This window comes from Trachemys scripta, chromosome 4 (assembly GCF_013100865.1).
Source record: "Trachemys scripta elegans isolate TJP31775 chromosome 4, CAS_Tse_1.0, whole genome shotgun sequence".
NCBI classification, from domain to species: Eukaryota; Metazoa; Chordata; order Testudines; family Emydidae; genus Trachemys; species Trachemys scripta.
Window position 1 is genome coordinate 129,600,577 of NC_048301.1, and position 22,179 is coordinate 129,622,755.

Here is a 22,179-nt window from a genome sequence, read left to right on the forward strand (position 1 = left end):
GGAAGCAGGCTCAGTGTTTCAGAGTACAGAAAAGTGCAGCTAGCACCTGTCCACTACTGTGAAATGGCAGAGTGGGAATCTGTGTGTTACGGGCATTGTGGGTGCTCAAAGAGGGCAGAGTTAAGGTGGTGTGAGAATTTATCTTGACTCTGTATTTCTTGGCTTTCAGAAGTTTGAGTTTTGCTGACCTCAATGTTCTGGAAGGGCAAGCTATCACTGGGCAACCTTATTTTAACAATTTTTTTGGCCATTTAATTTCCTAGCTTTCTAAACAGAAAGAGAAATGTTCGTTGGGAGGAGTTACTGGTAATTTAGACAGTTGTAGTTCTCGCCTAGATTTGCAGTTGATATGCAACTGAATCTAGATAATAACCCCAAAACCTAGTTTTTATATAGTGCTTTTCATCAGTACATCTCAAAGAACTTTACATCATTGTCTCCATTTTACAAATGGGAAACTGAGGCACAGAGCATGGAAGTGACTTGCCCAAGGTCACGCAGCACGCCAGTGGCAGAGCTAGCAATAGTCCCAGTCCAGTGGTTGCTTGTGATTTGAAATGTTGGCAATGTGCAGTTGCTAACAGGGCCAATGAGAGAAATCTTATCCCTGGTCTATGTCCCCCAACCTGGCAGTGTTAGTACATGGTGGTTATAGTAACTTTAAGCATGTGAGAGAAGACTGGTGTGGTGTGTCTCTCTCCTTCCCTACTCCCTGCCCCACTATTCCCTGCAACATGTAGCCCCCTACTGCCAACATTTCCAGCTCCCTCTCCCCTCCCTGTCCCATTAAGCCTTTAGCTGGTGCAGTAGAAGCCATTAACATGTAAGAAGTTGCCCCTCACTGTCTCCTGCCCCGTGCTGCTGTGTGCACATAACACAGATAGCAGCTTATCCGAGGACCACACGCTACTTTGGTTCTGAAGCCTGAGCTGCACATTGAGGCGGGCCCTGCCTCCCACTTCCCACCCCCAGCTGGGACTCCGGCACCTGCTTCAGCCAGGCTTCTCCAGTCATGTTCCAGCTCCACCCAGCCCACCGCGCCTCCAAAGTGTCCCTCCACGCTCTGCCCAGCTCCACCACCGGTGGCCACTGAGGCATTCCCAAAATATTGAACATGCCCAATACTTTTGGGAACATCTGTCAGCCCCCCCATTGCCCTCCGAGATCCTGGCATACACACAGGTGGCAGGGAGTAGGTCTCAGACACCACTGGTGGGGGCACGCACCCCCAAATTCCATAGGAGGTAGGGGAAGGGCTCAGACACCCCCCCATCCCAGAAAAGCAACCCCCCAGAACCTTGCTCACATGAGGAGAGGCAAGGAGAGGGGTCAGATCACTTCAGATGGGCAGGAGCCTACAGATTGTGGCATTCACATGGGAGGGCAATGTGGGGCTGACAGCTGTCCCTACCTCAGCCTTTACTCTGCCCCATTCCCCTTGTCATTCACACCCATGTCCCCCTTCCCAGTCTCGCACCCTTCCCCTCCCTCATCCCCTAGTCCCCATCCCCTAACTCCTCAGCCCCCTCCCCCCCACACTTCCACCCCTAATTTCACGACAAACTTCCTAACTGTCAGAACAGCAGGACAATGGAGCAGTCTGCCTTGGGAGGTTGTGGAAGCTCCTTCACTGGAGGTTTTCAAAAGGAGGCTGGATAGCCATCTGCCTTGGCTGGTTTACACACAACAAATCCTGCATCTTAGCAGGGGGTTAGACTAGATGACCCTTGCGACCCCTTCTAACCCTCTGATTCTAATAATCATCCTCCCCTCCCAGCAAGCCTTTGCTTATGTAGTTTATTTTCTTTCCAACAATAGTTTCAGCGTCTTTTGACTATTCTGCTGTATTCAGATTACATTTCCCCCAAATAAAAACCCCCTTTGCTAGAGGCAGATTGGAGCAATACACCTGTTTTTTTGTTTTGTTTTAACTTCAGACTTCTGCCCTGGGCTGGATTTGAAATCACAATTCCTAGATTGGTGCTTCTATTTAACACCCACGACAGTCCCTCAGAGCCACCCGGGTCCTATGATAAAGAGAAAGTTCTCCAGGTAGCTAGTACCTGCTCCCTTTAATCCAATAGGGCTTGTGAGTTTAACTGGAGAAGCAAACCCTTTTTGAAATGACATTTCATTTCACCGCACACACACAATTTGATAGTCAAGTAGTCTGGTTTTCGTCTTTCTTTCCCGTATTCATTCAATGGGTCCCACATCAACAGAAGATACTGCGTTTTCCCACCTGAGAAACAAGATACTTTCCCCACGTGTGATACTGTAGGTTTCTCAGAACTATCCCCCACATGTCCCGTGTGTACCGAAGCACTGGCTTTAGGTTGTGATGTGTGTAATGATGGAGGGTTGTGTGTCATTGCTGCAGTTACAAGGCGCATCACATTTTACTGCCCTCACGTGGGCTCCTGGATTGTGACCACAATGGGCCAAACTCTTCCCTACTGTAATTCCATTCATGGCAGTAGAGCTGCATCAGGAATAAACTCAGCCCAATATTTCTATGACTTGTTGCAATTTTAGGCTGGAGGAGGGTCCCACAGGGAAGCTGTGGCAGAGAAGGGAGCAGGTCTGCAGTGCCCCTGTACGATCCTTCCTCTCTCCCTGGCAAAGTGAGCCTGTGGAATGTCTCAGAAGATTTTGTCTTCTGCTTGTCTGCTTCCGCTTGTCTGTTACTATCATGGGAGGTGTAGCCTGATTTCCTTGCAATTACCTTAACAACCACACCCGGGATGTATCAGCGGCTGGGAAGCCCTGCCAGAGACATCTTGCTGTGGAAAATGGAGCAACAAGGATCAGGATGTCTGACTAGGCAAATCTAGTGACATGATGTAGACAGATGTTTAAGTATCTTGTTGAATCCACAGAAGAATTGGGTTCAGATTGTAGGCTGGGTCCTAATTTGGTCCAACACTTCTGAAGACCTGCAGTGGGAAGAGCAGCTGTAGATCACCCTTGTTTTCATTTTCCATGATGGCCAGTTACCTTAGAAAAGGTGAGCGGAGACCAGTGAGTTTCAAGGATGTTTATGACAATTCTGCAGATGTGGCTCATGCTCCAAGAAATGGACAATGTCCCTTCAGTTCTCGTAAACTGCCTTCAGTCCCTAAACATCACAGAAATTGCACAATTTTGGCACGGGAAATTTTTTTTGGGATTAAAACCACACAGGACTTTTCACGATTTCCTCCTCCTACAATGCGCTTGCCAGCTGTAGTGGCCACACATCTCCATCAGATGGAACCTCTGAGCTGAGTAAGGATGGCTCATGTGAATGCAAGATCAGGACCACAGCTGTTAAGATCTTGGATGCATGGACTTTGTCTTCCTACTTGTTTGCAAAGCCTTCTCTAAACAGCTGCCCCAATGTAAGTGATAATAATAGAAATACAGTTTACCTCCCTGCCTGAGGACCGTTAGCCTCTGATAGACCCCACACTGCCTTTTCCTCCAATAGATCAGTAGCTCCATCCCAATCCACAACCTCTCCAGTGGCGATTTAAAGCAAGTCAACTTCTTACCGCAGCTGCTGCTTTACTTAGAGAAGCAAGCATGGCATTTTTGACACTGTCTGATTATTCTCAGCTGTCTGGCAGCCCAGCCTATGACTCCCAAGGAGCAGCGGGACTGAACAATCCTGTCCAAACAAAGCTACAAACTGTGTAGGTGCCCATCGGTATCTATGGAGTCTCATGATTGCCAAGGTCTGACAAAAGAAAAGTCACTATAGACTGTATTTCTTTCAAAGCACCCCCACAGAGCACTTTGCAGACCTATGCACTGCGGGCACAGTCACTGCACACTGGATAGGATCCAGTCTTAGGGGTTTTGCCGTTACTACTTATGTAAACTTCAACGAGGCAACATAAACCTCAGATGACTCCTCGGGCTGAGCTTGACTGTTCATCGGCTTTGGGCCTGATCCTAATTGCCTCTGCTGAGAAACACACCACAACTCATGTTTCTAGGGTGAAATCCTGGTCCCACTGAAGTCAGTTTAGCAATTGACACTTCAATGGAGCCAGGATTTCACCCCTGGATTGTAAGGTGGGATCAATTTGCTCCATCAGGGTGAGTCAGGAAAAGGGCTCTGCGCCTCTATAAGAGGTCTAGAACTTGCCACTCTGGTACAGGTCAGCATACAGTTCACACGCACGCCCACGGTAGGTGCTAATTATATTTTATAAATGATGTAGCACCTTTTTTCTGAAAGGAGATTGAAATTTTTTACAAATAATCTATTACTGAAAACACAAGCATCTGGCGAATAGAGACTCTGTGGCAGAATCATGAAAAGAATCCAGGTCTCCAGACTCTCCGGCCATTGCTGTAACCACTAAGATTCTTTGCCACCCAACTCACTATGGGTCAAATCCTGTTCCCATTAGTTAGCGGCTCTACAGTTGTGCAAAGGCAGAAACTCTCCTGTGTCTGATTCCGATCTTCTACTCAGAGAAAGGGCAAGTTTCCTGGGGAGTTTGTCATGCCCAAGACCCTGTGATGAAATCTCAGTGACCGAGAGCATAACTGCGCTTGTCTTTTTTTTGTCTCCCCCTTGGGAGCTGCAGCCACAGGCAAAAGCCAATAGGTGGGAAAGGCAAACAAAGAATAGGGATAAAGCTGAAAAACCTCATAAATGGCCCATAAAGCAAGTTCAGCCAAAGAAACCATTTCCTGAAAAACAGGCTGAATCCAAATGTCACCTGCGAAAAGGTAACTTTAATCTGTTGCTACAAGTGCTACTATGTAGTTGGCATTCATCCATCAAGAGAAATTCTAGATGCTGGTTTACACAGAACAGAGGAAGACAGATATAATAGACATCTATACACATAAAATGACATTGGCGGAGCCTTTCAAATTAGAAAGGACTCTGGACTAATGCTATCATAATGTACGGGACCATGTTCAGCCCCCAAATAAATGTGCACAGATCCCAGTTGGGTACTTCTTTTAAGTAGAGGTTTTACTACAGTATCTTCCCATTGATTCAACAGCTAGTTCGATTTTCCTCCATTCGATTTGATCTAAGTCCAAGAAATGAAATCATTTGGATGAAAGAGAAATACAACATCTATCTTTTAGTTTGGATCGGTGTCACCCTCTTTAGGAAGATATGATACAATTTAATCACTAGCTATAGAAAACAGATGTTTAATTAGTAAGTTAAGAGCCTCAAATTTGGAATGAGAGAGAAGGGAAAAAGCAGAGCCGTAGGCAGAATCCCCGGTAATAAAAGATGTCTCCCAGGCCTATTATACAGAATTTGCAGTTGCTATGAAAGCATTGTCATGTGCTAGGCAAAGCTGTGATCAAATGGATAATAAAATCACCAACTTGTTTCCAAGTAGCAGGAACAGTCCTGTCCAGAATGAGAGGCTGGGTCTGATCTGATCAGCACCGGTGCAACTACATTGAGTTCAGTGGATTTACTCCTGATTCACATTGGTGTAAAGTGAGATGAGAATCAACCCTGCCACCTTATAGTCTCCAGGTCAGTTTAATGGACACAGAAGGGTGACAGCATCAGCTTTCGGAAGGGGAACTGGAACGCTGTCAACAATTCATCATTACTCTTCAGAGGAATAGCTTATACATGACTAATTTCATTGATCAAGTGGCCTTCCCCAGCTCAGTGGCTTGGGGCACTGCACTGACAGCTGACATATAATTTAGATTTGATTGTAAAGCCAGGCCTGTGTGAACTGAATTTAAAAGGGCGTTTCAGCCATTAATATCAATGGGGGCAGGAGCAGATTCTTAGGTTACAGGCTAGTTTTACTTGGGATCCAGTCCTGCACTTGAGTAAATGACTCCAATGAGCCGTGCTCTAGATGCCAGAGGGCCTAGGCACGTATGTAAAATTACTCACGGGTGTATGCATTTGTAGCACCGGCCAACTGGGGAGAAAGGACAATGAGGTACCTACTCCCCCTCCCTATAAGTCCCCCATTCCCTTGGGCCATTCTGCAGAGCCCCAGCTCTCCCACTTGGTCCCTGAGGGGATGGGAGAGCGATGGAGGGGGACCAAAGCCTGCCTCCCCCAGCAGGAGGATGGGTTTAGCACATCCCTGAGCTGCCCTGCCCGTAGGGCTTTGCCATGCCCCAGCAGTGGGACGGTTGACCTGCTTTATAGGGGGACAGTGCTCCGACCTCCTCAGGAGCATGATGGGCTCAGTGTGGTACTGACCTGCCCGTGGGGGTGGAGGATTGGGGGTAGTGACCTGACAGGCCTCTCTGAACTTTTATGTGTCCCTGCAGCCATCGAATAACGAGCAGGGGAGTCCAGCTTCATGAAGTACTTAATATAAACAATGAAATCACACAGAAGGGGGAGATTCAGCCTGTGGTTATGGCATCCTCTGTCTGCTGGTATAATCGCAGCATCAGGAAATCGTCCAGGTGAGGCTGTTACAGCGGTGCTCAGAGAGTGTAGGGCTGCTTCTCACAGCTAGCTTTTCTATGGCTATGTGCTGTTTGGCTTCATTATCCCAAAGGATGGGGCTTTCATCCAAATTAATAATGCCTAGCTCTTTTCATCCCTAGATCTCAAAGCCCTTTACAAAGGAGCTCCTTATCATTTCCCCCCTTTACCCAGATAGGGAAACTGAGGCACATCAGTTCTTTAAAACTGTCCGTCTGTCTGGAATGAGACCTGAGAAGTGATAGACTCGACTCAGCCATGAAGCCAGAGGAATGGTGTCCCACAGGAACATGAGAGTCACTTAGCTATTGAGTTGGCCTGGAAAGGAAATCTTCCAAGCCTGTGTTAAAGAGGGAGTTGCCTTCATGAGTCCTCTTTGTTCAGTCCTGTTGTAACTAGCTACACCCTGCTCAATAGGCACGCTGGGCCTTCAGCAACATAGACCAGTATTTCCCAACCAGGCGTGGGGTAGGTGACAGACTAGTCCAGGGAGAGCAAGGCGCAGGAGAGGAGCAGTGTGTGGAGAATGCTGCTCCACACAGGATGTACCCAATTCCCATGCATCTGCCTTCCCTGCTCCTGCAGCAGACCCTAATGCACCTGTCCAGGGCTCAGCAGCCCAAGTTTCTTTTCTCTGTTCATGTGGCACCCCAGTCAGCCCCTGGAATGCACATGGCTTAACCACTGAGAGCCACTCATGGGCAGACACTTCCCTCTGCACGCTGGGCAGCATGTGGTCTACTAGCAAGCAAAGGAACACAGAAGAGAAGGGAAGGGAAAGGAAAGGAAAGGAAAGAGAGGCAGAAAACATGAGAGAGAGAAAATAGATATGGTAGCAACTATGCCAGGCCATGGAGCAATGAGACACAAGGGGTGTACGTGGAGGGGCCAATCCACCAACCAGGAGGTTCCACCCAGTGAAAGCTGGGGAAACCCTGGTTTAAGGACCTGAATCGCTGCTATGCCAGACTCCAGGGCTGCTCTATGAATGGCTGCCAGCCTGGGCTCTATTCCCAGCTCTGCCACTGACCTTCTAGTTGGATTTTCAAACCTCCCTAGGCGCCTAACTCCCACTAGGTGCTGATCTGCATCTTAGGTGCCTCAATACCTTTAAAAATCTGGACCTAAGCTCCCTGGGGCAGGGAATGTCTCTTACTGTGTGTTTATAATGCACTTAACCCAATGTAGGGTGACCAGATGTCCCAATTTTATAGGGACAGTCCCAATTTTTGGGTCTTTTTCTTATATAGGCTCTTATTACCCCCCACCGCCATCCCGATTTTTCACATTTGCTGTCTGGTCACCTTAACCCAATGGTCACAGGGCACTAGGTCTGTTCCTACTTTTGTTAAGTCAGTGGCAAAACTCTCATAGTCTTCAAAGGGGCAGGATCAAACCCATAATAAACAAACACATAATTCTAATAAGTACAAAGAAATGCATTTCACTGCAACACAATCACCTTAACTCTGACCCATCGATTATTTGAAAAATTGATTTTTTTTCCAACTTGCATTTCAGTATCTAAACAGTTTCTTTCAAGGGATATGTTTCAGTGGGAAAGCTCATACATAGATACATACATCTTTCAACCCATAGAGCGCAAAGCCCTTTACAAAGGAGATGAGGACCATTATTTCCATTTTATGATGGGGAAACTGAGGCACAAAGCACTGAAATGACTTGCTGCAGGTCACCAGCAATGCTGGGAATAGAAACCAGGCTTGCCCAGGCTGTCATGTTTTCTATCTAATAGGCCAGTGGTTGTCAAACTGTGGGTCGGGACCCCATTTTAATGGGGTTGCCAAGGCTGGAGTTAGACGTGCCTGGGCCCGGGGCCGAAGCCGAAGCCAAAGCCCAAGGGCTTCATCCCTGGGTGGCAGGGCTCAGGTTACCGGCCCCCGGTCTGGGGCTAAAGCCCTTGGGCTTTGGGCCCCCCAACCTGGGGCAGTGGGGCTCAGGCAGGCTTAGGTTTCGGTCCCCCGTCCTGGGGTCATGTAATAATTTTTGTCAGAAGAGGGTTGCGGTGCAATGCAGTTTGAGAACCCCTGTTAGGCAATGCTGTCTCTTGACCTATATAATCATCTGACATGGAATTTACTGGTACAGAAATTTTAATTGCTGTTTCTTAAGAATAATCATAGAAGATTATGGTTGGAAGAGACCTCAGGAGGTCATCTAGTCCAATCCCCTGCTCAAAGCAGGACCAACCCCAACTCAATCATCCCAGCCAGGGCTTTGTCAAGCCGGGCCTTAAAAACCTCTAAGGATGGAGATTCAACCACCTCCCTAGGGAACCCATTCCAGTGCTTCACCACCCTCCTACTGAAATAGTTTTTCCTAATATCCAACCTAGACCTCCCCCACTGCAACTTGAGACCGTTGCTCCTTGTTCTGTCATCTGCCACCACTGAGAACAGCCTAGCTCCATCCTCTTTGGAACTCCCCTTCAGGTAGTTGAAGGCTGCTATGAAATTCCCCCTCACTCTTCTTTTATGCAGATGAAACAAACCATTCCTTCAGCCTCTCCTTGTAAACCATGTGCTCCATCCCCCTAATCATTTTCGTTGCCCTCCGCTGGACTCTCTCCAATTTGTCCACATCCTTTCTGTTGTGGGGGGCCCCAAACTGGACACAGTACTCCAGATGTGACCTCACCAGTGCCGAATAGAGGGGAATAATCACTTCCCTTGATCTGCTGGCAATGCAATGCAGCCCAATATGCCATTAGCCCCCGTGGCAAGAAGGGCACACTGCTGGCTCACATCCACTTTCTCATTCACTGTAATCCCCAGGTCCTTTTCTGCAGAACTGCTGCTTAGCCAGCCTGTAGCAGTGCATGGGATTCTTCCATCCTAAGTGCAGGACTCTGCACTTGTCCTTGCTGAACCTCATCATATTGCTTTTGGTCCAATCCTCCAATCTGTCTAGGTCACTCTCGACCCTATCCCTACCCTCCAGTGTATCTACCTCTCCCCACAGCTTAGTGTCATCCATGAACTTGCTGAGGGTGCCAGTCATCCCCATCATCCATCATTAATAAAGATGTTGAACAAAACCGGCCCCAGGACCAACCCCTGGCTTGATACTGGCTGCCAACTAGACATCGAGCTGTTGATCACTAACTGTTGAGCCCAACAATCTAGCCAGCTTTCTGTCCACCTTATAGTCCATTCATCCAATCCATACTTCTTTAACTTACTGGCAAGAATACTGTGGGAGACCATATCAAAAGATTTGCTAAAGTCAAGGTATCTCAGGTCCACCACTTTCCCCATATCCACAGAACCAGTTATCTCATCAGAGAAGGCAATCAAGTTGGTCAGGCATGAATGGTGAATCCATGTTGACTGTTTCTGATCACCTTTCTCTCCTCCAAGTGCTTCAAAATGGTTTCCTTGACGACCTGCTCCATGATTTTTCCAGGGACTGAGGGTGAGGCTAGTTCCCCAGATTCTCCTTCTTCCCTTTTTTAAAGATGGGCTCTATATTTGCCTTTTTCTGATCTCCCCCGATCGTCACAAGTTTTTAAAGATAATGGCCAATGGCTCTGCAATCACATCAGCCAACTTCCTCAGCACCCTCGGATGCATTAGATCTGGACCCATGGACTTGTGCACGTCCAGCTTTTCTAAATAGTCCTTAACCTGTTTTTTTTCACCACTGAGGGCTGCTCACCTCCGCCCCATACTGTGCTGCCCAATGCAGCAGTTTGGGAGCTGACCTTGTTTGTGAAGACTGAGGCAAAAAAAGCATTGAGTACTTCAGCTTTTTCCACATCCTCTGTCACTAGGTTGTCTCCCCCATTCAGTAAGGGTCCCACACTTTCCCTGACCTTCTTCTTGTTGCTAACATACCTGTAGAAACCCTTCTTGTTCCCTTTCACATCCCTTGCTAGCTGCAACTCCAGTTGTGCTTTGGCTTTCCTGATTACACCCCTGTATGCTGAAGCAATATTTTTATACTCCTCCCTAGTCATCTGTATAAAGTTTCCGCTAATGTATATGATGCCCATGTAGTGGATAAGGAAACTGTTACTATATGGTAAAACTGTGCCAGTTCGGTGGAAATGCATTTGAAGTTTGTCACCGGGGTCATTACTGATTGCACAAACAATGTGTTGTACTTGTACTCTGTAATTACCAATAAAGAAAGCAACCTTCATAATTACTGAGTGCGAAGTGCTATGGAGCAATCCCACTGCTACGAGTTGATGAATGGCGTCAGATAAAAAGACCAAGCGTCTTCTGACTCCACCCAACCCTGCCTACACCTCAGTGCTGACGGCTCGTCAGCAAAGACAGACATTCTGTCACTGACTAGAAGCACAATCTGCTGAGTGCTGCTCGGCACCCCACTAACTCTTTTGCAAAGTGCAGGTGTGAGCTCCCAGTGTGGTTGGCAATGGCTGAAGAAGATCCAGAGGGCCCCGGAAGCCCAATCTCTCTCTCTTTTTCAGGTAGTGGGTTTCTTATAAACTACCAAGTAGGAGTGGTGCAGGCTTTATGGGAATTGGCACCTGAAATACTGAGATCAGCATCCAAGGTCTACGGAGCATCGTGTGGGTCAGTTGTAGCTGCATTAGTGGCATGTGAAGTTGATGTAGGTAAGGAAGGTGTCGATTTACTTTATTCCATATGTGTGTATTTTTAAATGTGGCTTCTTCTAGGGGTATTTCAATGGGCAGAGAATCAGATAAATGGAAGGCTGGAAAGGACCTCAAGAGGTCAGCTACTCCAGTGTTTCCCCATGACTGGTCCAAGGACCGGTGCCGATCTCTGAGATCTCCCTGTCACCATTTAGGAAGGCAGGAAGACAGTCCCTGGTATCAAAAAGATTGAGAAACACTGATCTAGTCCATCCCCTTGCACCGAGGCAGGACCAAGGAAACCTAGACCAGCCCTAACAGGGGTTTGTTCAACTTGTTCTTAAAAACCACCAATGACGGGGCTTCCACAATCTCCCTTGGAAGCCTATTCCAGAGCTTAACTTCCTTTATGGTTAGAAAGTTTTCCCTCACATCTAACTTAAATCTCTGATGCTGCAGATGAAGCCCATTACTTCTTATCCTACCTTTAGGACATGGAGAACAATCGATCCTGGTCCTCTTTATAACAGCCCTTAGCATATTTGAAGATTGTTATCGGGTCCCCCTGGCGTGCCTGAGGGTAGCGACTTGTATATATGAGAGAAAGGCTAGTCCAGTGGTTAGGACACTATTTTAGGACTGAAGAAACCTGGGTATAATTCCCTGTTCTGTCACAGATTCCTGTACGCCCTTGGGCAAGTGACTTAGGGCTACTCACAAGAGAGATGCACGTGCCTCAGTCCAAAATGTAGGCATCGTGGGCATTCACAAAACCACTCCTCAGCTGCCACCCAAAGACCTCTGACCCCTAAGTTTCTGCAGCTGGGCGTGCACACAGCCCCCTCAGTCCTGACATGACTGAGCAAGTCGGTGCCAAACTCACATCTAAATCCCAATGGGAGTCCCAAACTAGGCGTTTCTCCATCTGTTTTGCCTGTGGGGACCAATCTGGCAGGCATGCTCAGAGCCACCCTAAGAGCATGCTGCCTCCCTCTCCCATACCCAACAGTCGAGTGGTTAGAGCACTTAGCGGGGTGTGGTTAGACCCAGGTTCAAATCCCCACTCTGCCTGACCTGGAGCCTGACTTGAACACAGGCCTCCCAGGCGGATGCCCTAATGACTGAGCTGTCGTGTATTCTGGCGCAGAGCGCTTTCCTGTAGAAGTGATTGCGCTTTGTCTAAACACTTAACTATTCAGTGGAGTAGGGACTGGAACCATGGGCACTGACTCTGTGGGTGCTCCAGGGCTGGAGCACCCAGAGTAAAAAATTAGAGGGTGCGCTGCACCCACTGGCAGCAAAGCTCCTCTGCCACCTCCTCCCCTGAGTGCGCTGCATCCCCGCTCCTCCACTTACCTCCCAGTTCTTCCTGCCCTGCTGCCACCAAACAGCTGTTTGGCTGCTCCGGGAGGGAGGGGGGAGGAGTGGGAACGTGGTGTGCTCAGAGGGGGAGGCAGGGAAGAGGCAGGGCCGGGGTGGGGATTTGGGGAAGGAGTCGGAATAGGGGCAGGGAGGGAGCGGAGACTTTAGGGAAGGGGTTAGAATGGGGGCGGGGCAGGGGTGCGAGGGGATGGGTCAGGGTAGGGGCGGGGACTCATGGAAGGGGTGGAGTCAGGGCGGGGCTGGGGACAGAGGGGGATTGAGCACCCACCGGCGGGAGCAGAATTTGGTGCCTATGACTGGAATGTGGGTCTCCCAGGTGACTGCGCTACCCACTAGGTATTGAGTCATTCTCTGGCTCTCCCTGGCCCATACTTAGGGCTGTTATGGAATGGCTTATTCTGGTCAAGCTCTCTATATCTTTATTTCTCTTGCTCTTTGGCATAATTCCAGAGAGCTACACCTAGAAACCTCTGGCATTTTGCCCCAAACATCTGGTTTCTGCCAGCACTGTCCTGATCTCTGGAGAAGCGGGGGGCAGCCACTGAGAGTGATGGTTGTGACAGATATGGAATTTCCTCCAATATCCCTGGGAGACCTTACTGAATTAAGTTTAAGTATGTTTGGGGTCCGTTGTATTAAATAAATGGCTTGTGTGGGCTGGGATTGTATGTCACGTATCTCCAGAGCGGAGATGGGATGTGAACATTGGGAAGTGTTATGAACTTCAAATATGATACTGAACAATGTGCCAGGCACGAGTGGACTTTGGGGACAAAGAGGGTCAATGTGGTTTTCCTGGGGAATCTCTAGGTGGAGGTGAATGCAAATTCCCCACTTCTGGATATGCAAAAACCCAGGCTACACTTTGAGGAGGGGACCATTTTCTGATGATCACCTGCTCCTGGAGTCTCAGTATCAAAGGCCCCAGCTGTATAAAGGAAAGACTGAACTATTCATGGGGGTGCTAGTTCGAGCTAAGGCTATGAATTTGTAACCACAGGAAAAACCCCTGTTGTGGTTTGAAGGACTGATTCCTACCAGAGCACTCTCAGAGTGAGGGATGATCTCTGGTAAGTTTGTTAGCATGAGCGTAGGTTCTTTTATTGTTTTAATAGGTTTCCTCAGGAATGCTTTCATGTTAAGAATAAATGTGCTTGCTTACAAAGGGCTGTGTGGTCAATTGTCACGACTGCCAGTTACAGCTGCTTCTAGCCGTCAAAGAGACCGCAAAGCACAGAAGCTGGGCTGTTTAGGCAGTCTGGCTTGCTGGGGATATCACAGGGCAGGGAACTGTGCAGCATGGAAAAACCCTGGTCAAGAGGGAGAGAGACACAGGTCTCTACCCACGAGAGGTGATGGCTGAGTTGCTGGGAGCACAGAGTGGGTGCTGTTGGTGGACCACAGAGGGGAATATAAGTGCAGTTGCCCTGAGCTCTGACAGAGGCAATGGGGAACGGGAGCCCTGAATAGAAGACTGGAGGGGGTCTGGATCAAGGGACAATGTGTAAGAAGATGGTAGAGGGATAAATGAGGATTGGGTGGGTCATAACTGGCATATTGCTGCATCCCTCATGCATACCCCCTTTGGCCCAGGGATCTTACTTCCTTTTCCTCCCCGCGGAACTGGTTTGACAAGCATGCTGGAGCTCATCAGACCAGATCTCCCTACCAACGGGCCACAAACACACTTCTCCAGTGTACCTACGCCAACCTGCTAATGTTGTTGAGGAGTCAAAGTTAAGGTCCTGGCATTGCAGCACAAGGTAGATGGACGAGGGGACGGAGCATCTCTCTGTGTTTGGAGGAGGCACTGAGTCTGCATGCTCTGCACGTTGTTAGGTGTTAGGATACAGTAAGGGGAAGATGTTTCTCTTAACTCATCAATTCCTTTCTTTTAGAGATGAGTGTGAGGGGGGCTTGCCCTTCCGCAAGCCAACATGGTTTTGAAAGGAGGTTTGGTTGGTGAGATGTAAGGTTGGACCAAATCCAGAGACCTGTCTCGTGATATTGTGTGTGGGTGAAGCACACTGGGGAGGTGTTAGGTACAGCCTAGTAGCAACATGTGCAAACGTCTTCAGTTACAAAAGTTGTTGTCTATGATGCAATATTTAGATTCTGCTCCTGAGGTGAAATCTACAACATTGAGATTGCTGCCAATTTACGGGTGAGCTAAAGCCCTCTGAAGTCTTTCCATTCACCTCAGGATGCTTTGGATCAGATGTGGTAGCCCAATCTCAAAAAAGATCTATTAGAATTGGAAAAGGTTCAGAAAAGGGCAACAAAAACGATGAGGGGTATGGAACAGCTTCCATATTAGGAGAGATTAATAAGACTGGGACTTTTCAGCTTGGAAAAGAGACAGCTAAGGAGGGATATGATAGAGGTCTATAAAATCATGACTGATGGGGAGAAAGTAACTAAGCAAGTGTTATTTACTCCTTATATAACACAAGAACTAGGGGTCACCAAATGAAATTAATAGGCAGCAGGTTTAAAACAAACAAAAGGAAGTGTTTCTTCACACAATGGACAGTCAACCTGTGGAACTCCTTGCCAGAGGACGTTGTGAAGGCCAAGTCTATAACAGGGTTCAAAAAAGAACTAGATAAGTTCATGGAGGATAGGTCCATCAATAGCTATTAGCCAGGATGGGCAGGGATGGTGTCCCTAACCTCTGTTTGCCAGAAGCTGGGAATGGGCGACAGGGGCTAGATCACTTGATGATTCCCTGTTCTGTTCATTCCCTCTCGAGCACATGGCATTGGCCACTGTCAGAAGACAGGATACTGGGCTAGATGGACATTTGGTCTGACCCAATGCGGCCGTTCTTATGTCCTTATGGCCATAATGCTTTCTTGTGAAAATGCAACTGTCAGCTAAATAGCAACTGCGGGGAGAAAAGATTGTTTCCCCCCTGCTAGATTGTTTGATTTTTGTTTTCTCCTTGACTCCTGATATTTATCACACCACTCCGCCCAACACCCCCTGCAGGAATCACTGGGAAAGCCCAGATACACAGCTCTTTCTTTTGCAACCGTGAGAAGATATGCTCTGAGATTCTTCTTGGAAACAGTTTTCACATATAACCCAGTGCTAGGTGAGATCGCTTTATACTGTTAATTATTTATACATCACGATAGGCTACAATGAATCCAAATGTGCCTAACATATAATGGAGAGCATCAGTCCTGAAGATATTACCAATGGCGTGCAAAGTAACATCCATTGGGCATTATAAATTGTTACTATTACAAGGTCACAGACTGTGAACCTGCTCCCTGGGCTACACCCTAAATAAAACGCTTACGGCCCAGATTGTGGGCCAGAGTGGATTGCAAATGCCTTATTTAGGGTGCCCCCCGATAATCTGATCAGGTCCTTAATAATAATAAACAATAATGAATATTGCCTAGCCCATCATTGCGGAGGGCTTCACAGATGGGACTCGATATTATTTGTTTGGCACATTTTGACTCACTAGACACATTGGACTTGTGTAAATACTTAGTCTCTCTTAACACAAATATTTGTGTTCCTGGGGTTCTGATCCAATTAAATGGAGGCTGAAGTTGCCCAGATATCAAATTAACTGTAAGGTACCGTGAGCCAAATTCTATATGCCTACCACACAGCTCCCCTTGACTCTCTTAATCTTAGGCAATAAGCATCTTGGAACAGAGACCATTTCATTACTTGCATGTACAACACCTAGCACTATGGAACCTCTGACTGGGAATTCTAGCTACCTCCACAAGACAAGTAACAACGACATTCTTGTCTACAGATTTTAGAATATTCTATAGGTTCTCATACCACACTCATCACTGTATAGCATCTGCTATTGGGACGTGAGAGAATTTGTTCCTTTTTGTCTATAAACACTGGTGATCGAGATCGGTTACTCCCTCCCAGGTCTGATAGAAGAATTTTTTCGTGAAGCTATGGAAGAAGTCAGGAAAGCGAGTATTCTCACCCTTTGTCCAGGTTACTGTATGCTTCGGATCATAGAGAAGGGGCTGCGTAAAGAGCTGCCGGAGAACTCACACCAGCTGGCTTCGGGGAAGCTTTGCATTTCCCTCACGCGCTTGTTGGACTTACAGAACGTCATCATTTCAGAGTACAGATCGAAGGAGGAGCTCATACAGGTAACGGTGGCTTTGTTTCCTATGTATTTAGAAGAGGGGGAAGTAATTAAACTGACGATGCGCTAGGAAAATAACAACTGAGTTTATTAGGGAGAGAGGAATCCTGTTGAACTTAATTCAAACTGCAGGTGCAGGCTGGGACGGGAGAATTCCAGCCTCGTCCGGTTCCACAGAGACTCCACCCCCAGCTGAGCATCAAGTTATAAGCAAAATATTCCATCAGCTCTAACTCTTGTTGGCTTATTTATCCAGAGGCCATCTGGATACGGAGGCAGCGGCCACATACAAATTAACCCACAGTGACTGACTCTGCCTGTTGCATGATCTGTGCCCATGAGTGAAAATGCCAGTTCCACCCTGACCTAGCAATTTATAGAGCTGTCCAGCTGGATTCACCATCAGTTTCTCTGGAATTCTCCAATCAGGCGGCACAATGGGAATCAAACCTTTAACAGGCTCTTGGAATTCAGTCCTCATTTGAATCAGTTGTGACAATGTGTTGGTCTTAGATGAGTGGGCAGCACTGACTGTAGAAGAGCTGGCCCCGTATGGAAGAAAAACATCGTTATGCCCAGTTTACAGATGGAAAAAGTGAAGTAGAGGGAGGGGAAGTGACTTGCAGAAGGTCCCATAACAAGTCAGTGGCAGAGATGAGACTAGCCCCCGCCTCACCTGGTCCGTTGCCCTACCTCAGATGGAAAGTGCAACTAACCAACAACAGAGCAGCCAAAGAGCCTGTACACAAACCGCTGGCAATGGCACAGCATCAACACACCGAAATAAAGACATCCAGGCTGTTTCCCCTCTACGCTCGCCCCATCGTGTCAGTCTGAGGTGTTACTTGTAACAATAGGTGCAGCATTTTCAGAGGGAAATTTCTTGGTTGATGATGCGCCTCTAAAATATTTATCTCTACTCACCTGTAACCCTCTGCCCCTCTCCCCACAGGCAGTGATCTGTAGCTGCTTCCTTCCTATCTATTGTGGATTCAACCCTCCCTCCTTCCAAGGTGTGGTGAGTGCATTTTGCCAATGCTCCAGGCGGAAAATGTTCTGATCCCACCAGACGGTGGGCTGACATGGATCTCAGGCATGCAGCTGTGGTGTGCAGTCCTTACTGCCTGGGGTCCTAGTGGGTTATTATTCCAAGAAGCATTTTTGTCAGTTTCAAGTCCATGGGACTTCACACCCCTTGAGATTTAATGCAAGTTTCAGGTTGGCTAGGAGCTGTGGAGGAGGCAAAAGCGCAAATGAAACCAGTGAGCTGAGTTAAGCTCTGGGCATATGGATCCCTCCAGGTTGCAAGTGTTTGCTTGAGCCATTAGCACTATCATGTACCCGGCTAGCACAAGTTTATATTCATTTGCAGTATGCTTATAGGGCCCGTCCTGAACCCAGAGCTACACAATGGCATCTAGAATCTCGAGACCATGTTCTCACCTGGTGTGAATTGGAATTGCTCCAGTAAACGCAATGGACTTGTGCTGATTTACTTCAACTGAGGATCCACTCCCTAGATCTCTTTACTCCCAATCCGTTGCCTTAACCACGAGACCCCTCTTCATTTAATGGCATTAGCTACATAAGGGCTTGATTCTCATTTGCACTGAGACAGTGTAAAAAGGCCTTAAAATGGGCATCAGTGTGATTTGCACTCCAGTGTTAAGTGGCCTTAATGTAAATGAGAACCGGGCCCAAAAGTTCCCATTTTACGTGCTTAAGTTGTGATCTGGACTTCCTAATGGGATCTGGCTCTCTTGTTAAGGCGTACACGAGATAAGCATGCTGTGATTCACACAGAAGATGAACCATTATCTGATTCAAACCACATGTCTTCTCAGCGCTACGTTGATGGAGGTATGACTAACGTGCAGCCTGGCTTGGACTCGGATACCGTGATCACGGTATCCCCTTACACAGGAGAGGTCGACATCTGCCCGAGGGACTGCCCTGCCTATTTCAGCTGCATTAGCTTCTTCCAAAGCACCTTCCAGCTCTCAGTTGAGAACTTGTGCAGGTTTAGTTATAGTATTTTCCCACCCAGTCCTCCGGTGAGTAGCCTCAGGCACTGCACAGTGCCACATCATTTCAGTATTGCCAACCCCAAGCATGTGAGGATCATAAATCAGCCCCCACCCCAAATCATGAGATTGCTTAAAAATTGCCTTAGAAAAAAATTGCCTTAGAAAAAAATTCTGGGTAGGTTCTATTTGCCTTCTGATCTTTCAGCCTTTAGAATTCAAATTTTCAGGCTTTTCTCCACAGCAATGTTTTTTAATGAAAGCAGAGATGCTCACCAATAAATAAATAAAGTAAATAATTATTTTTTAAAAAATCACATGACTCCAGTAGCTGGTGCTTTAAGAAAAACACCAAATATTGCGAGATGCACAATGAAATGGCAAGAGTTGGCAACACTGTAATTACTGCCTACAGGGACACTTCTTTTGTAATTGGACTGACTGTCCTTTCTAATGCTGAGTGGTTTCCCCTGCAGGTGCTCCGTGAGTTTTATTTACAAGGATATCACGATGCCATTTTCTTCTTACAGAGGCACAGTAAGTGTTACAAAGCTTGGTAGGCCTATGTGAATTAGGAATTCCTAGCTTGCGCCATCTCACAAAGCATCACTGGGATTTTTTGCACAATCCCAGGTCATTACACATCACCCAAGTTCATGTGATTATTTGCGAACATGTAACTCTTGTAATTATCAATAGGGGAGAACGGGACAGTAAATGGAACGGACAAGAAAATACCGCAGCAGACGCCTGTGCGCTGTGACAAAGGTAGAGGATCTGTATTTCTTCTCTCCCCTTGGTTTTCACTAGCTAAGTAACATTACACTGAAATCTCTATGGCATGCTGCAGGAAGTGAAAGGACATGAAGTACCTCCTTTGCAAACCCATCAGGAATGCGGTGAGGAGAACGTTGGGAAAGGGAGGGAGCATAGGTGTCAACTCTGTGGTTGCTCAGGGCTGGAAAAAAAATAGTGGGAGCTTAGCGCCCACCAACCATAGTTGTTTGGTGGCTTGGGGGAGGGCAGAGAGCAGCGAGGGCCTCAGGGAGTGGGGGTGGGAAGAGACAGAGTGAGGGCGAGCCTTGGGGGAGGGGCCAGGGTGAGGGCGGGGCTTCGGGGCAGAGAGGGTTGTGGGGCACCTGCAAAGAAAAATAAAAGTCAGTGCCTATGGGAGGGAGTTAAGGTCATATTCACTAAAGAATATGGTGCATCCGAAGAAGTGAGGTTTTTACTCACGAAAGCTTATGCCCAAATAAATCTGTTAGTCTTTAAGGTGCCACCAGACTCTTTGTTGTTTTTGTAGATACAGACTAACACGGCTACCCCCTGACACTAAAGTGACTGTTATTGGTGCAACTTGCTGAGCTGGTTCTGTGTGAAACATCATCAAATACACAGCTGTTCCCTGTTGCCCCATGGGCTGACTTGGGCCAATATCTCTTGAGTGTTTGGGATCTTTCTCACTCCCTCAGGGCTGAGAGGCAGAGGTGGTTATCATAGAATCATAGATTATCAGGGTTGGAAGGGACCTCAGGAGGTCATGTAGTCCAACCCTCTGCTCAAAGCAGGACCAATCCCCAGACAGATTTTTTACCCCAGTTCCCTAAATGGTCCCCTCAAAGATTGAACTCACAACCCTGGGTTTAGCAGGCCAATGCTCAAACCACTGAGCTATCCCTCCCCGCCCCCATCATCTTATATGGTGATTATTCATTACTTATGTAGCATCATAGATGTGCATTGGGAGCCATGCCCAGCAGCAGCCACAGAGGGGTCTTTGCGAGAGGAGCATGCACTCCAATCTGGATATTGGATGGGTAGCTGGGGGGGGAGGGGAGGGAGTTGAGGATGATTCTATGGTCAGTGGCTGGTCTGCAGCTTTATCCCTCTGCCCCTGGCACTGACCCCATAACAATAAGGGGGAGCAGATATTTGAGTTTCATCTTAATTGAATTTGCCTTTATTGACCACTTGTTATTTAAGGATTGTATTTGTTTGTTTCACCTCCGTTGGCTTTTAGCGGTAGCTTTGCCTGCCCCGAAGAGCCAGGAGACGCCTGGATCCTTGGGCTCGGCTGCTGAGATCACATCACAGCATCTTGTGCCATGCAAACTTCACATGGACACGTCACTTCCTCTCAGTGACAGGTGAGAACGACCTGTATGGGGATTTTAGCTCTTTTCACAACAGCATTAGCCATGAAGGCCCTGTCTTCATCAGAAAAGAAGGGGGTGCTCTTCATTCGAGTTAGCAGCAGAGTGAAGACAAGGCTCCCCCCATAGTCTTTAACGCGACCAGTTCACTTGTGTGAAAACTATGCACTGCCTTGTCTTCCTCAGGGATGTTCAGCTAATTTGACGGAAGAACACACTTTTTTCCCCTAAGGAAGACACAGCCTAAGGGAGGAGAGAGTGGAACCGATTCTCATCTGGTGTAAATCAGCATAGTGCCAATGACTCCAGTTAGAGTTATTCTGATTTACCCCAGCTGAAAATCTGACTCCAGTGTCCCTTAGTTGACAAGTAGCTAGGACACCTGGATTCTGCTACCAGTTCAGCCACTGATTCGCTGTGTGACCATGGATAAGTCACTTAGCTTGCATGGGTGTATAAGAATAAGTTCTAATAAGCTAAATCAATCAGTGGGAGTTGCTAATCCAGGGTTTAAATTGAAACTGGGTTTCTCTTTTACGTCCTATTTTGCCCTTCCCAAATATATTCCACAAGAAAAGTCATATCAGCTGCCTTATTGATTGGTTTGATCTAGTGCCAAAGTACAACTTTTTGTTTTGCAAAATTTGAATTGATTCGGACAAGGGGTCCTTGAATTATAACACCCTACAATGGAGATGTTAAATAATTCAAAGTCTTCCTATAAACTTCTTCTAACCTTTTATTGTCACTTTGTAAACACCCCTCCCTAGCGCCTCCAAAACAATCCAAATGAGAAAGAAAAACAATTCAATGTAGGCCATGTCTACACTAGTACTTATGTCGGCAAAACTTTTGTCACTCGGGGGGGGGGGGGGGAGAACACACCCTGTAAGCAACATATGTTTTGCTTGCATAAGCGCTCATGTGCACAGCGCTATGTCAGCAGGAGCCGCTCTCCCGCTGACATAGCTACCGCCACTCTTGAGCTGATTTTCCATGTCGACAGGAGAGCTCTCTCCTGTCTGCATAATGCAGCTACACAAGCGCTTTTACAGCAGCACAGCTATATCGGGACAATGTGCCACTGTAACTGGAGAGATGGCCTTCGTTTATTAGAGCCACAGGGATCTATGCCAGGGGAGAAATGTTTGCTCGGTACAGGAAGACAACCAATAATCCAACTTCCAAGGAGGCCATTCCGACAGCAGCTGCATAACTACGCTTTGCAAGGACCTGATCAAAGCCCACTGAAGTCAATGGGATTCTTTCCATTGACTTAATGGGCTCTGGATCAGGCCCGGAATGAGGACCAGGGTAGTCTATTGTGTTGTCCAGTTGGCCACTGGGCCCACTCTGAAGTACATATGAAGTCACAGAGTTCAAGGCCAGAAGGGCCTGACCTCCTGTATCTCACAGGCCACTAACACCACCCAGCTACCCCAAGTGCGTAGGTG

General features: G+C 47.4%; 1 protein-coding gene across 1 annotated transcript; it reads left to right on the forward strand.

Moving 5' to 3' along the window:
• Positions 1–10,767: 10,767 nt before the first annotated feature.
• On the forward strand, positions 10,768–19,132 carry LOC117876544 (patatin-like phospholipase domain-containing protein 1). The gene is made up of 5 exons (XM_034768803.1): positions 10,768–11,032; positions 16,301–16,552; positions 17,501–17,566; positions 18,393–18,602; positions 19,049–19,132. Exons 1-5 carry the CDS (start codon positions 10,841–10,843, stop codon positions 19,130–19,132), a joined length of 804 nt encoding a protein of 267 aa, XP_034624694.1. The 5' UTR covers positions 10,768–10,840.
• The last annotated feature ends 3,047 nt before the right edge of the window (positions 19,133–22,179 follow it).

Excerpts from the sequence above, each read along its gene's own strand:
- LOC117876544 (XM_034768803.1), top strand. The coding sequence starts at position 10,841 with ATGGCTGAAGAAGATCCAGAGGGCCCCGGAAGCCCAATCTCTCTCTCT. Across the intron at positions 16,553-17,500 it reads CGAAGGAGGAGCTCATACAG|GCAGTGATCTGTAGCTGCTT; the intron begins GTAACGGTGGCT and ends CTCTCCCCACAG. Across the intron at positions 18,603-19,048 it reads TTTTCCCACCCAGTCCTCCG|GTGCTCCGTGAGTTTTATTT; the intron begins GTGAGTAGCCTC and ends TTTCCCCTGCAG.